Source organism: Culex quinquefasciatus, chromosome 3 (assembly GCF_015732765.1).
Source record: "Culex quinquefasciatus strain JHB chromosome 3, VPISU_Cqui_1.0_pri_paternal, whole genome shotgun sequence".
NCBI lineage: Eukaryota > Metazoa > Arthropoda > Insecta > Diptera > Culicidae > Culex > Culex quinquefasciatus.
Window position 1 is genome coordinate 186,661,749 of NC_051863.1, and position 16,256 is coordinate 186,678,004.

Here is a 16,256-nt window from a genome sequence, read left to right on the forward strand (position 1 = left end):
AAAATTTTCATTTGATTTTACTGGTATTTTTTTTTTTTTTTGAAAGGTATAGTTTCAAAAGAAATCAAAAGAATCAAGCTTTGTTTTATAAAAATAAAATAAAGAGTATTCTTTTTCTTTGAAATCAACTTTTTAAAACATTTTAGATTTTGAGTCCTGTTTAATTTTAACGTTATTTGATTTTTTTTGGGTGGATTATTCCCGTGAAAGTAAAAAAAAATGTACTACATTTTTTTGTTTTCTGTTCTCATTTTGAATAAAAATTTCAAATTATATTATTTTTGCATATTGATTTTTAATTTAAATTTTGAAAGGGAGATGAAAACCTTAAAAAATTAATGTGGTAAATGACGCAGAAAATTTAAATAATTTACTCATTGCTGGACAAAGTTGTTCAATCTTGCTTTGACATGAAATTCTATAAAATGTGAAATGATAAAGCAGAAGCAAATCAGCGAAAACTTTTCAGGTTTATTAGTCGAGTAGTAAAAAAAGGCAGTTCAATAAATGAGAGTACTCATGCCCCACTTTTTGTTTCAGGCGCGCTCATAAACTAGGTGGAAACTGTTTTGAAAATCAGAAGAAATTTGTTTGTGTCAGGTTCAAATTTAGTGAGATTTATTGAAGTTTATTGAAGAATAATATATAGTGAAGCATAATAAGGCCGATGCAAATATTTAAAAAAGTGTTTGTCCCTCGGCCCTGGCCGTGGTCAAGGGGGGGGGGGCATTGCCTTCACATTTAAATGAAAAAAGTGTTTTAAAATGCATTTTACACTAGTTCAGTTGTTTTGCAATCATTAGTTTTCAAAAAATCTAAGATCTGACAAAAACAAAAATTGTATCGAAAAAAAAGATTTTGCTTCGAAAATTTTCAAAAAATCTTAAGATTTTTTAAAAAACCCAAACATGCTAAAAATGATTTTAAACGCAGAAGAATGTATTTTAATTTGATTTTAGCTGGTTGCACTTGAATTTTCATTGAAATTTTGAAGTTTATTGTAAAAATATTTTTTTTGCCCCCTGATTTTTCGGGCAAATTTTGAAGAGGGGGGGGGAGTGACAAAAACTTTTAAAAAATATTTGTACCAGCCTAAGTTGTTTCTGTGATTTAAACATAATATTTTCAGAGTTATTTTAACATTGTTCACGTTCCGCGAATTTTGCGTGAAATTTGTTTTTTTTTTTAATTGAGGTTCCCGTGAAATTTGCAATTTTCGAGCGTGAAAAATCACTAAGCCTAATATCATCTATCTAATCTTTCATGTTTTTGTTTAATACAATGTTTGGTTTATTAATTGCAATTTATTTCAAATTTGTTTGATACTTTATACATATGTACAGACTGTGAAATAAATTTTCAGTGTGGGAAATAAGCACTTGAGTTGATTGACACAAATTTTAATTATGATTTACAGCTAAATATTACTCACTCATCGTTATATGATGTTCTTCATTCCAATCGTGACAACTTTTAAGAGACAATTTTAATTTACTCTGGTTTAAAAATTATTCAGACTCCTAATTAAATTTGCTACAAATTTTCGTACAAATTAATATTTTTTATCAAAACAAAAAAAAACAAATTTTGATAATTGTTTGCATTATAAAGATTCAAATTCAAACACGTTGATTGGCTGAATAATTCGAGAAAAAAGAAGTCCTGCCATAAATCATCACCATCAAAAAGCCGATTAAATAACGAACCAAAAAGAATTAGGTTAAACAGACACACAAACACATCCCGCACACACACATTCTCTCGCAATCGATCCAATTACATAATGGGAACACCGGCTGATGCCAACTGTAAATGTGTGTGTGTTTGTGCGTTGTGGACCAATTGCCAAGTGCAGACTTGTGTTGAGGCACCGGAAGTGGGTTACGCAAAAAAAAAATCGCAACAAATTAAAAAAAACTGACTCTACGCAACAAACTCCTTTAAAGTGCGTGATAAGAATAATTTCAACACGAGAAAAACTGCAAGCCGGATTTTGAAACAATAACCTGTGTGTTTTGCTTGATTCATGATTTGCAATCATAAACTATTTCGCACAACTTGAAACAATTTAATGTGGTTCAGGGCACACCAGAAAACCGCAAGTAGAAGGTTTAATTGGCCTTTATTTCCATGTTTGTGTACTTAAACTAAACGGCTTAATAGAAGGCAAAAAAAGAACTTAAAATGCGTGTACAACTTGAGCCGGCAGTTTTTTTTTTTCGTGTGTGTCTGCACGGGGGGGTGCATTCGGAAATCGTGTTGCATTTGGCGTTTACACAAACTCAGACAGTTGGTTCAGCCAGCCAAAGCCTGCGACTTACTAACTTAGTGACTGACTAACTGACTGCACCTCGCTAGTAGTCCAGCTGCTCGAGGAGGGTTATGGTAATTTGAAGCGCCAGGGTACAACAACAACAAAAAAATGTGAGTGCGTGTGTGACAGTTATTGTTTACTATTTGTTTTCGTTGGTAGAGAATAAAATGTGCCTAATGACCTGAGCTGCTGCCTGGCTTCAAACCTCTGCCGGTTGTGTGAACCTTTTTTGAATTGCAGAACAGATTTGGAAATTATGACGAGCGTATAAATATTAATATGTGAAGCAAACTTGAAACAAATTTGGCTGATATTACATTTTTCAAACAAAATTTCTTGAAAAAAAAACATGGAAATGTAACAGTAAATTGATTTTAATTTAATCAACATGTTCTGAAATATTAAATGTTCTCGTTTGCAGTTAACTAGAACATATTAAACCAATTCTTAAATATCATCCTTCAGAACAAATTCTGCCAAATTGTTTTTAATGTGTTAAAATGATTGTGAGTGCTCTTGTGGAAATTTCACTCAGCTGATATTTTACTCAAATTTATTATTTTTTCTTTCGTTTATTAAAAATCTAAATAATTTTATCCCGGTTTAATTTTGAATAGATTTGTTTTACTATACAATCTAGTGCAGGTGATTTAACATTATAGGGATGTGATAATAATAACATTATAGTGATAATGAATAGTGTATGAGGGTCAAAAAGTTGCCCTGGCCCCTCTTCAATTTGCGTGTAACTTTGTCTTACAAGGCAATTTTGGTCCCTGATCACTAGGGTGACTATAAAAAATAGACAGGGATACCATAAAACGGGGTGACTTTGATAGGTTTGCGATTTTTCCGCAAAATGAAGAGTGCAATTAAAATACGTACGGAATGGTTTAGAATCATACTGACCGTGGTAGAGAAGTGTTCAAAGTACCTCAGAAAGAACTTTTCATAAAATTGCATTATTTTAAACATCTCAAAGTTTCATGATTTACTCAAAGAACATGATTTTGAATCGGAAAACGGAATGCATTTTCGGATTCTTTGAACAATTTTCCACTAGGAGCAGGTTGAATAAGTTTGTAAATAATAAATAATATGTGTTTTTGAAACACAATCACAAATTTCAGGCAAAATTCCGACTTTTTATCTAAAATTTATAAGTATTTTGTTAAATAACTAAACAAAAACATAATTTTTTTTTAAAATACTATATCAGTTACTTCAGCGATGGTACATTCAACGTACAAATAAAGTTTGAACATCTTAAATATGATTTTAACAAGAAAAACTATGACTATCAAAGTCACCCCGGAATTCAAACTAAGAATTTTTAACGTAACTATTTTTCTAAACACTATTGAAAAAACTTTTTTTTCCAAAAGAGTGCATGGACTTGGTGTGGCGAACCCCAGTACATGTTTTAAAAATAATAATCTTGAGAATAACCTAACCTGTTGGAAAATATTCCAAAAGCAAATTGAAATCCTATCAAAGTCACCGCGGTTTACGGTACCCCCTGATTTGATTCCTTAGGCATAAACTGAACCAATTTTGAACCAATTCGGTTAAGGTTAAGGAGTCGCTGATCGTTGAAGTTTGTATATGAAAATTCGAAAAAAAATGAATGCAGAAACTTTTTTTTCATCGAAAAAATATAAGAATAACTCAAAACCTATGTCATTTTTCGTTACTTAATTTCTAATTCTACATTTCGATTCTTAATTTCTACATTTCGAATAACAAAATTGTAAATTATTACTTTTTTCATCCTTTTTTCATATCAAATAAACCGTGCAAAGTTACAAAAAACACAACATTTTAAATGAAATGTTATTGTATAATCCAGAATGCTTATTTTTTCATCAAGCATAATGCAAAATATCTTTTTTTTTGTAACTTTGTAGGGTTTATTCAAAATGAAAAAGGATGAAAAAAGTCCCAAATTTTTGTTTATTTTCAAGCAGATTTGAAAAAGTTTCATCAAGTTTTATGATTATTTTTTATCGAATTCCTCTATGTCTAAAATAAATGGTTAAGGCTGGTACCCTCCTAATCTAAGTACCCCCTTCAAAGTTGGCCCAAAAATCAGGGGACAAAAAAAATCAATAAATTTCAAAATTTCAATTGAAATTTAAGTGTAATCAGATGATATTAATTTTAAATGCATTCTCCTGCGTTTTAAATTATTTTTAGCATGTTTGGGTTGGTTTAAACATCTTTTGAATTTTTGAAGATTTTCGATGTTTAGTATCGCAAAAAGTTTTTGTTTTGCATTTTTTTTTTGTTTTCGTCAAATCTTCCTTTTTTTGAAAACTAATGATTTCAAAACAACTTAACTAGTGTAAAATGTATTTTAAAACACTTTTTGCATTCAATTGTTGAGGCTATGGCTTGCTATTTATTTTTTGCAATGTGAAAATGTAACAACATTTTTAATCCAATTTTTTTTCAGAAATTTTTTATTAGTACAAACTAGGGTTATTCAACAACAACTAAGATTATTACAAATTTTGAATTACAAAGTTTTGCAAAATATTCAAAATCTTAAAGCACTATAAAAATATTTAAAAAAAAACATTTTTGCAGTTAGTTACCGTCAAAAATATACAAAGCTTTAAGGAGCATGACCTTTTTTTTGTCAGGTTTTTCTTAATTTTCCGATCGGTGGTTCTAAAATACATAATTTAATTTCTCTCAAGAGTTTTGCCAAATATGTTGTTGAAAAGCGAAAATCAAAAAATGATTTTTCCTAGCTGACAAACGGTTGTACAAGTTTTTTTCAATGAAATTTCTGTCTTAGCACAAAAAAAATATTGTTGCAATTCTATGAGAATTCTCTGAACTGTTTTCTTGTTAAAAGTATTCTCAGAATGAATTAGGATATTTTTATTTGAAATTTCGTTTTTGAAATACGTACTTTTTCTGTTAAACATTTCAGCAGGACCTCATTGGAAAAATGTACGACCTGTGCTGAAAAAATCATCAGTTTGCATTTTTTTGCATAAACCTCTATGATTCGAAATCCTGACAATTAGTAGCATAGAATTTTTGTTATAGCTAAGGCTACCAACTGTACGGATTTTTTCCTTACCGTACGGATTTTCGACCCTCTCCGCGGATTTTAAACAGGCCGGAATTTTTGTACGGAATTTTTCGCATAGTACGGATTTGTACGGAATTTTAACAACTTCCATTGCTTTTTTGATTGGGTCAAAGCTTTTGCTAATTAGATATTTTTATTTAACTGTCAGTTTGCGGTTTTCCTCAGTTCAAACTTGATTGTCAATAATTGTTCTTTTCAAATTCCTTACTAAACATATTTATCAAATAAAAGATCAAAAGGCTTTCTAAAGCTTGTAAAAACCTTGTGATGTGCTTGTATTTATAGGACCTTTCCAATAAAAACTCTAGAAAAAACTTGATATTTCGTTAACTTTTAAACGTTTAACAAAAATATGTCTAATTCCCAAATTCCAAAATTATCTAAATAATTCCTTGACATTTTTTGTTATACCATGGTGTCATGTCGGTAAAGTATACGGATTTTTGCTCAGAAAGAGTTGGTAGCCTTAGTTATAGCTGACAAAAAAACATGTAATAAAATGGAAATGAAGAAATATCATATTGACAGTCAGTAAGTAAGACATTAGTAAGACATTAGTTAAAATATAGCTAATCCGGACACTTAGTAGCATATCATTTTTGTTATAGCTGGCAAAATATCATATAATACGTTGGAAATGTAGAAATATCATCAGGACGTAGTATAAACAGTCAGTTTTAAGATAATGCATGCAAAATATGTCTTTTCTAACAATTTTTCATCAGAATTTGAAAATCAAAATGACTTGTTGTGCTTCGAATCCCGGACACTGATAAAAGTTGATTCGAAATCCGGACACTTTTGCTTCGAATTCCGGACACTCGATTTTGCTTATGGGTAATTCTCCGCCAACTCACACAGCAGTTGCCCCGACCCCTCTTCGATTTGCGTGAAACTTTGTCCTAAGGGGTAACTTTTGTCCCTGATCACGAATCCGAGGTCCGTTTTTTGATATCTCGTGACGGAGGGCGGTACGACCTTCCATTTTGAACATGCGAAAAAGAGGTGTTTTTCAACAATTTGCAGCCTGAAACGGTGATGAGATAGAAATTTGGTGTCAAAGGGACTTTTATGTAAAATTAGACGCCCGATTTGATGGCGTAATCAGAATTCCGAAAAACGTATTTTCATCGAAAAAACACTAAAAGTTTTAAAATTCTCCCATTTTCCGTTACTCGACTGTAAAAATTTTGGAACATGTCATTTTATGGGAAATTTAATGTACTTTTCGAATCTACATTGTCCCAGAAGGGTCATTTTTCATTTGAACAAAATTTTTCATTTTAAAATTTCGTGTTTTTCTAACTTTGCAGGGTTATTTTTAGAGTGTAACAATGTTCTACAAAGTTGTAGAGCAGACAATTACAAAAATTTTGATATATATACATAAGGGGTTTGCTTATAAACATCACAAGTTATCACGATTTTACGAAAAAAAGTTTTAAAAAAGTTGGTCGTCATCGATCATGGCCGTTCATGGTCACCCGCGACAGACACGGACGACGAAACAAAGAGAAACGCAAAAAGTAACTTTTTCAAAACTTTTTTCGTAAAATCGCGATAACTTGTGATGTTTATAAGCAAACCCTAATGTCTATATATCAAAATTTTTGTAATTGTCTGCTCTACAACTTTGTAGAACATTGTTACACTCTAAAAATAACCCTGCAAAGTTAGAAAAACACGAAATTTTAAAATGAAAAATTTTGTTCTAAATGAAAAATGACCCTTCTGGGACAATGTAGATTCGAAAAGTACATTAAATTTCCCATAAAATGACATGTTCCAAAATTTTTACAGTCGAGTAACGGAAAATGGGAGAATTTTAAAACTTTTTATTGTTTTTCGATGAAAATACGTTTTTTCGGAATTCTGAGTACGTCATCAAATCGGGCGTCTAATTTTACATAAAAGTCCCTTTGATGCCAAATTTCTATCTCATCACCGTTTCAGGCTGCAAATTATTGAAAAACACTCTTTTTCGCATGTTCAAAATGGAAGGGTCGTACCGCCCTCCGTCACGAGATATCAAAAAACGGACCTCGGATTCGTGATCAGGGACAAAAGTTACCCCTTAGGACAAAGTTTCACGCAAATCGAAGAGGGGTCGGGGCAACTTTTCCCGATTTCGTGTGAGTTGGTAGAGAATTACCCTTATGAATCGCACAAATTTGAACTGAAATGTTAGTGAATGGCATTCTTTAGGTCTCAAATAAGCTGTTAACATCAAAACAATCGATATTTAAAAAAAAATTGCTTGAATTTAAGGAAATCAAAACCATAAATGTCTGCTTTGCCTTCCCGTGGCTTCGGACGCCTATGAAATATTTCACGTGAAATGTTTCGCATTTTTGGTAATCTTATAATTTTATTTTATTTTATTGTTTTGACATTAACTACAGCGTTCAAACAAACTTGAAATGAAAGTTGATGTTAGAATTCATCAAATAACACAGTTTTGACATTCATAATGCGAACTTATATCCAAATTATTGATAAAACAAGTTGAAGTGTCCGGATTTCGAAGCGTCCGGGAATTCGAATCATGACGTTATTTCTTTCATAAAGCCCGCTCTGACCTAACAAAGTTAATTACATTGATGCTGATACATTTATTAAAGCGGTTTTTTTTTCAATCGCAACTCCAATATTTTTTTATATTAAGTAGAAATATTTTTTCCAAATATTTCTATTAAAAAAGCATATTTTTATAACTTGTCAAATACTTACCATCACAGACATTATGATACAACTTTACGTTCAGAACTAACAAAGTGTCTCCTATCTCCATTCCATTCCTTGCAAAACACAGGTGGACGACCAGATGAAGCTGCTGCAGAACAGCTGGTCGGACATGCTGGTGCTCGACCACATCCACCAGCGGTTGCACAACGCGCTGCCGGACGACACGACGCTCCACAACGGGCAAAAGTTTGATCTCTTAGGGTTAGGGCTGCTGGGCGTCCCGAGCTTGGCCGAGCACTTCAACGAGCTGCAGAACAAGCTGCAGGAGCTCAAGTTCGACGTCGGCGACTACATCTGCATGAAGTTCCTGCTGCTGCTCAACCCCGGCAAGGGTGGTGAGTTGGAGGGGAGGGCTTTGATTTGAAGAATTTTGTGTTGAAAAAAAACTATTTTTTTTAGCAGATGTTCGGGGGATCACCAACCGAAAGACGGTCATCGAAGGCTATGAAAACGTGCAAGCGGCGCTGCTGGATTACACCCTCACCTGTTATCCGTCGGTGCCCGTAAGTATCAATGTGTCCAAATATATATATTTTTTAAATATTTTATCTTGCTAAATAACAACTGTGTGTAAAGAACTAAGCATGTTAATTATTTTGAGTGTCCATCTCTATTCTAGTACTACATTTTATTAGAGCCAATCAAAGTTGGTTGGTGTCTTGGCTAAGATTGAGCATGCACGGAAAAGAAAATTTTAGTTAATTTTTAGAAATTTTAATGTTTTTTAAAAAACAATCTTGAAATTTATTATTATTATTTTTTTTTTTCGAAGTATTAAAATGAATGACACTTTGTTTGGATAGAAATTACTCAGTAAATAACAATGTTCAACCTGCCCCTCTCAACATTCTCAGGACAAGTTCGCCAAGTTGCTCAGTATTATTCCGGAGATTCACGTGATCGCGTCCCGGGGCGAGGAGCACCTGTACATCAAGCACTGCGCCGGCAGCGCCCCCAGCCAGACGCTGCTGATGGAGATGCTGCACGCCAAGCGGAAATGAGTCCGCCGGCACAGTAACGGTGGCAGCTCGCGGCGGCGGAAGGAGGCGGCATTTTCGTTCCACGTGGATTCTATGTACTTTGCGTTGCCTGCCCCACCACCACCCACCCAGGATTAAGTTTAAGAAGGCGAAACCGGAAAAGAGAGCGGGGGGAAACCCCAGATTAAGAGGTTACCATTTTTTTCTCATCTCAGCGAAGTAAACTTTAGTTGTGTAACGGGATTTCTTGAAAAGAAGGAAGTGAAACAAACAGAGATGCTGCCGCCAAATTGCCGAGAGAATCTAGCTTGTTAGGTTTGAAACAGATGCAACAATTCCGGATCGCGACAGCCACATCCAAAACCCATCCAAGAAAGAGAAAAAACTGAAGGACAGTCCGTGATCGTGGAGCAGAAACGGAAGTTATACCAGATAAATCCAAAACCGCAAACACACAAAACAAAACAAAAACAAACGTAATACAAAGGATCTAAAACTAAGTGTTCAATAAATGTTAAATCAAGCTGTTAACGAATTCTCCTTAAAACAATAACTCTTATTAGTAATTTGTCAAACTTATTTTGTTATCTTCATTTGTTTCGGAAACGTTAGTGCAATACAAATATAAAACCAACCACAACAAAAACAACAAAAAACCCACACGAAACTCATTTCTCAATGTGTCCTCAATATTAAGCAACCGTAGATGCAGCAAACGAATGGCATTTCTCATCCCTCATCAACAAAATTGCAGCAGCAGCAGAAACCCATTTTTGATCGCCGCACCCCCCAAGTAAGAAATATTCCTTTTTGTCCAAACACACCAGCTCTACTTATACAACAGAAAAAAATATATATAGAAACCCACAAAAAACGGCACTCTTGACGGAAATATTACCGATAAAAATAAGGGAAATAACTCAAATCAAAGTTGTTTAAAAGCTCTTACTTGTTGAAGCAAACTTACAAAAAAACAAAATACCACACAAAGCTGTATACTAAATGTTACCGATTAAAGCCACTCACACAGTTTACACAAACAGAAGAAGAAAAAAATCAACAAAACCAGCGAACGTTTAAAAATCGATGTGTCAGAGCTAGATTTCACCGACTCGAGCAAAAAAAAAACAGAAATCGCAAATTGTAGTGCTTGTTGTTGTTTTAGTTTAGCGGCAATTTGTTGTTTGCAGGAGGTGGGGAAAACTAGAAGCAGAGGGAGTGTCGAAAACGAGGGGCTTCCGGAGGAAAGTGGGTCAGAATATTTCACTGTATTTTTATCGTGGATTGCACATGTTGATTTGTTTCAGTGTGGCCTCAATAACCTCAACTTCTTACATAAATTTAATCCTTTTTCTCTAATCTGACTCCCAATATTTATCCATCTTTCTAAAAAAATCTTTTTTCTATTTCCAAAACCTTCAATCTTTTCACTATACACTGGTTTAAATTTCTTCATGCTTTCTATAAATATAACTTAACGATTCTGTTTCGTTAATTTCTTCTATCGACTTATGTCTTACCTTTCTTGAAATCTTCGAAAACACTGATTTAATCCTTCAATTTCCAACACACTGGTTCAAATCAACACGTTCAATCCAAATCAACCTGTCAACAAGGCCCCAAAAACGACCAGTCGAACCCCCCTTCCCCAGCGAACCTCACGCTTCCTTCGCACCAGAATCGGGTGCAAACTCACCCCCCTGGGCAGAACCGGCTACCGTTCCACCTCCACCGGAGATCTTCCCGCGAGTCCCATAGCGTGCAACTCTGTAAATATATATAAAACCAAAAACACACGCAGCGAAAATCACACTCTATCCCGTTTTCGAACAAAGAAAAACAAACACACCCTTCCAAGGACTGCTCTATCTCTATCTCTAGCGAATAAGTGAAATGAACCAAAAAAAAACGAAAAATGATGAAATCGTGCAAGTGGGGGAACTCTTAGTGATGCTGGACCAGGGAAGGGCGCAACTTTCCAGTTGCGCCCCCTAAAGGGTCCTTCTAGGGGGGTGCCCGCGCTCGCGCGCGGCTTACGACAGTGTCAGTTGACGCCCCCGTGAGGAATTTCGACTCCAAAAAATAACCTTTTTTGGAATCTTGTGCTCCCAAGGAGAGGTCCAATCTGGCACGATCGAACCGACAGGCGGCGCTGTGGCGCCCCGTTTTGCGATGACACAAGGGGAGGATTAGTCTGTAAGACGCAACGCTGACCGGGCACGGTAATCGGTGGTGAACTGTGGAGCGGGTTTGGCCGCGGCGCTAGTGGGGTGAGTTCTGTTTGTGACCTCTGGGGAGGAAGTGTTGAGTTTGTGGGGTGAGGTGAGTTGATTGGTTTTTGAAGTGGGCCGAAACGTCGGACGGAGGAACCCTCGCGCTCCGCGCGCCACCTGTTGACACCTAAAAACAAACCAATGTGATGCTAACAATGTGTTCTATACGAGGAAACAAGATACAAAGTTGATAGAAAGGAAATAGTCGTCGTTGGGAGAAGGGGAAGCGGAGGAAAAACGCTGTATATTTGTAACAATTTCCGGTCCCCGCAGGAAATCGAACCGTCGAACCGTCTGTTGCGGAAAGCGGAAGCAGGAAGGGAAAATGAAAGTATTATCGAATAGTTTTATTTATTTTTATTACCTAGTAAGGATCGAAATTGAGCGCCAGCCTCGGTGTAGAAAAAAAATCAAGTTGAAAAAAAAAACACGCAAAAGTGATTGTGTAAATAGCGGAAACTTGTAGTACAGAGAGAGACTCTTATAAAACAACCAAACAAAAGATGTCAAAGAAAGGCTCTAGCAACAGACACACACACACACAAAACATACACACACAAAAAAGAGAGAGGACATAAATATATATTTTTTGATGCCACTTTTATCTTAGTAGAAGGCGAAGGCGTAAAGATCGTCTGCAATACTCTCCAGGATTTTCCAATTTTGCCCAACTCCGCACTGCACCCAAACGTGAAGTTGTGAAAAACAGGTGACAGGTTTTTGCCGGAAAGGAGGCCAACGTTTGGCCCTTTTCAGTAAGCTACTCGATTTTTCTCACTGGGTTGGTTGTCAAAATTTGCACGGAAAGAAGTTCTTTGAACGATTTTTGCAAAGTCAAATGATAAAGTTTTTGAGCTTTTTACTTGAAAACATAAATAAAGATTACAGAAGCCACATGGAAGAATAACATAACCTCAAAATTGGCAACAAAACAGCTTGAAAATCCTGAGAAAATTTGCTTTTTTCAAGCTTCAATTTTTTTGACAGAAAATCCGTATGTTTCTGGATTTGTAAGAGATTTGAAAATACAAAAAAAATCTCATGTCATAACTTTTTTGGAGCTATGTGAGCACCGATTATACTTTAAGGATTTGATAACAAACAGTTTTTAATTTTTTAAGTGTTAATTTGTTTTCGTTGTTTTAGTTTTTTTCTGCTTAATTCTTGTTATTTCATAATTGTTTCAAAGCTTAATGTAAAGTCTGGCAAATTTTCTAATTGTTTTTGCTATTTTTTTAAATTTTCTGTTGAAAAATGCAATCTCGCCAATGTAATAATCGTAAAACGACAACACTTCTGATAGTTATGATTGGACTTGCTAGTTTCCTGTTTACATTATTAGTTTTAAATTTTTGTAAACATTTTTTTAATTATAACTAATTTTCCGGTTATACTAACGTAGGCCACAAAGCTCACATGTTCAAAATGTGTTATTTTTTTCTTACCACGAAATCCCTCAATTTAGGACAATTTATTACAATTTAGCGAATTTAATAACTGCTGCAAAGTAGAAATTTATTTTCTTGTTGCTTCGGATCTGGCAAAGAAGACCAAAAAATCAGATGAACAAAGAATCAATTTAAATGCTTTCAAAGTGATAAATTCTGTCAAAATTTTATTTAATCAAACAAAAACATTGGTAGTTTCACAGCATTAAAGACAGCTTATTTGGATTTGCAAATTTTTCAACGAAACTCCTTTCCGTACATGAAAAAACCATTTCTCGACAATTGCTCGTTTGGGCGCCCGCGCAAGTGTTCTGCTGAGGTCGCACCGAGTTGGGGTTTCGTCCAACACATACCAAAATCTCAAATCGAGCCGGAATCCGGAGGTATTTAGAGCGACCCGTAAACCTTCACCGAAAAAAGGGAGATGTAGCAATTCAATGCCTTTTCAAAAGTACAAACAAGAAAGTTACACACTTACACGTTAGACACTTACACACATGTCCACACAAACACACAATTTAAAACAGAGAGAGAGAAAGCAACGTTATGTACACTTGTGTAGATTTTTACGACTCCCAAAGGTAGTGTTGCACCCCGATAGAGAGCGCCACCAGCTAGGAGGGAAAAAAAGAATCTGTAAATATCGTTTTAAAAGACGCAAAAACTTGTGCTTTTAGTCGGTCGCGCGCAAGCGCGAGTGTTCCATCCAAGTTCTGACTTCCGGAAGCCCCTCGCAGAACCTCAGAACATCAGGACGGTTTAATTTTTTTTTTGTGGGGTTGGGATTCGCAAATGGGCATCGCAGCAACAACAACAACGCGTTTTAGGTAGGCAAGCAAAAAGAGTGTGGGGGGAGAGGGTATTCGAATGGGAGCGAAATAAGTGTAACCAAATGCTGTGACATGAATATTTTTTAACAAATGAAAAAAAAAATGGGAAAACCACACACAAAACAAGAAAGAAACGCTAGCTTTAGGTTGTTTGTTTGTTTCCGTAGTGTAGTTAGAGGTGTAATTAATTTTTTAAACGGCACACACTCAAAAAATTAAAAACTGCAGAAAGTGTTCAAGCGTGGTGTGTGGGCATGTTTAGCTAGGGGCAAATAGGAAGGGAAGCGGAAAAGTTAGGAGCAATCGCTCGTTTCCCACCGAGAATGAACGGAACTCGGGAGCGCACTCGAGAACGAGGCAAAGTTGTTTGTTGTTGTATGTTTGCGACAGAGAGATAGAGAAAAAGAAACATTCCAGAGGAGGGCAGATTTAAAAGATTTATCAAACTCACAGAAAAGTAAAAACACTAGCGAAAGCTGCATCGAAATACAACAACAACAAAGAAAACACTATAATGTGGAAATATTAAGCGAAATAATTTGCCACAGTGATATAGATTTAATGAAGCAAAACAAACTTAATTTATAAAGTATTGATCGGTTGGTAGCAATGTCCGTAGAAGCTTAGTAACAAAAAGGCAAGCAAGCAGCAAAAAAGAATCACCAGGAAATCGAGTGATCAGCAACGTTAAGGGTTAGGATTAGTTAGCAAGGATGGAAATTTTACAATGGTGATGGTGTTCAAAGCAAAACAGTTTTGGCTTGATTCTCCCTGTCCCAAAAAAATGCAATCTTATTTCGAACAAACAAGGTGCTGTTTTGTTCATTTTCGCCAGAATTACCAACCACTTTCTTTCCGTGTACGATTCTAGTACGTTTTGTTTTTCTTTCCACCATGGACACGAACCTCTTTGCCATTCAGCCAACTGTAGCCGTGACACGCCTGCTGCGATCGGCACGACAGGTTCGCGTCACGCCTCTCCACATGCCATAATTTCCTAACCAGCAAAAAATCGAGAGAGAAAGAGAGCGAAAACAAAACAAGCTTTTCCATAGTTATAGAAGAAAAAAAAATACGATGTAATAAAACCTTACAAAATGAGAAAAACTCGCCACTGGTTTCCAAATCACACACACACACACACAACACACCTTCTCCAGATTAAGAAGAAAAAGATGCATCACACACAACTAAGCAAAATATGTAAATGATATTAAAGAAACATAAAAAAACAGAAGTAAAAAAACAAAACAAAAAAATGGGGTACCTTACCTTAATGTGTTTTCAAAACCTTTTTACGCGTTTAAGTTGTTCGTCTTAGTGAGTATAGCTGTCTGTTTAGTTATATTGCGTCGAAATTTGTTAGAAGTTTGTTTGGCCCGACCATGTAAACGAGAAATCAACGTTCGCTTAGGATATTACTTAACTTTTTTTTCTTTCTTAAAAAAAAGCAAAATCAAACGAAAAATCTACCACTAAAAACAAAACAAGCAAAGCTTTAGCATATTCCTTGGAACGAAAAGAAAAGTAAAAAAGAAAACTAAATCGTTTAGTGTTTAACAAAAAAGTGACGACGACACACACACAAAACAACCCACAACCCAACACAAGCTGTAAAATTACCAATACTTTCAAAAAGTATCACTAGGTCTAAGTGCGGTACGCAGGAACGGAAGCGGAACTCGATGTGTTATAAAGCTGCTTTAACAAATAAAAAAAAAACGAGCAGCGAAAAATAAAAGAAACAGTTGTAAGAATAATCGACGTGCGCTATAAGTTATTTAAACACAGAAAAACAAAACAGAAACATGCACACATGTTAAGAGGAGATAACAAAAAAGTGAGTCACAGACAGAGATAGAGAGAGAGATAAAGAGAGAAAGTATCAGGATTAAATCAGCTGTTGAAAATTTATAAATATATTTTTTTGCGTTTCCAGAGAGGTTTAACTAAAAATTTTAATCGCAACTTGTTATGGCTAATTTTACCACAGGGCACAGCGTAAGAGAGAGCGAAAGAGAGAGAGAGAGAGAAAACGTGAAATTGTGTGAATGCAGAGTTAAAATATAAGAGAGTAAACAGAAAAAAACCGTTATTAATGTACATTTTTTTATATTGCCTAAGTTTAGTGATAAGTTCTCCTTTGGTAGCAGATTCGAAAGAAGATGAAATAAAAGAGCAAACAAGTTGAAAATAATTACAAGCACACACTCACACCCACACAAAAAAACACACACACACACACAAATCGGAGAAATGATAACAAAAGTGAAAACAAAATGGTAGAATCATGATCGTAGTCTATACAAATACACAACAAAAAAACACATACAGAAGAAGATGAAAAACACAACAAAAATCGTATAGGATGGATAAAACACACGCGTATATATTTTAAATATATATTTGAGAACGATGGAGAATACTTGTATAAAATTGCAGATAACATCATCTTATTTTTAATTAATGTATTTAAAATACAAAATGAAAACGAATAAAGGAAAATTGAAAAAAAAAGTCTCTGTCTTTCAATTGTTATGAAGAAATCCTGTCCCGCATC

General features: G+C 35.0%; 1 protein-coding gene across 4 annotated transcripts in view; it reads left to right on the forward strand.

Moving 5' to 3' along the window:
* LOC6048059 (nuclear hormone receptor FTZ-F1) overlaps positions 1-16,021 on the forward strand; it is a 271,909-nt gene extending 255,888 nt beyond the window's left edge. For 3 of the 4 annotated variants that reach the window (XM_038263046.1, XM_038263047.1, XM_038263048.1), the window contains exons 8-10: positions 8,233-8,500; positions 8,565-8,668; positions 9,020-16,021. In XM_038263046.1, coding sequence (XP_038118974.1) covers positions 8,233-8,500; positions 8,565-8,668; positions 9,020-9,166 — 519 coding nt within the window. In that variant the 3' untranslated portion in view covers positions 9,167-16,021. The remainder of the gene's footprint in view (positions 1-8,232; positions 8,501-8,564; positions 8,669-9,019) is intronic. The other variant, XM_038263049.1, reaches the window with a different exon arrangement.
* Positions 16,022-16,256: the final 235 nt, after the last annotated feature.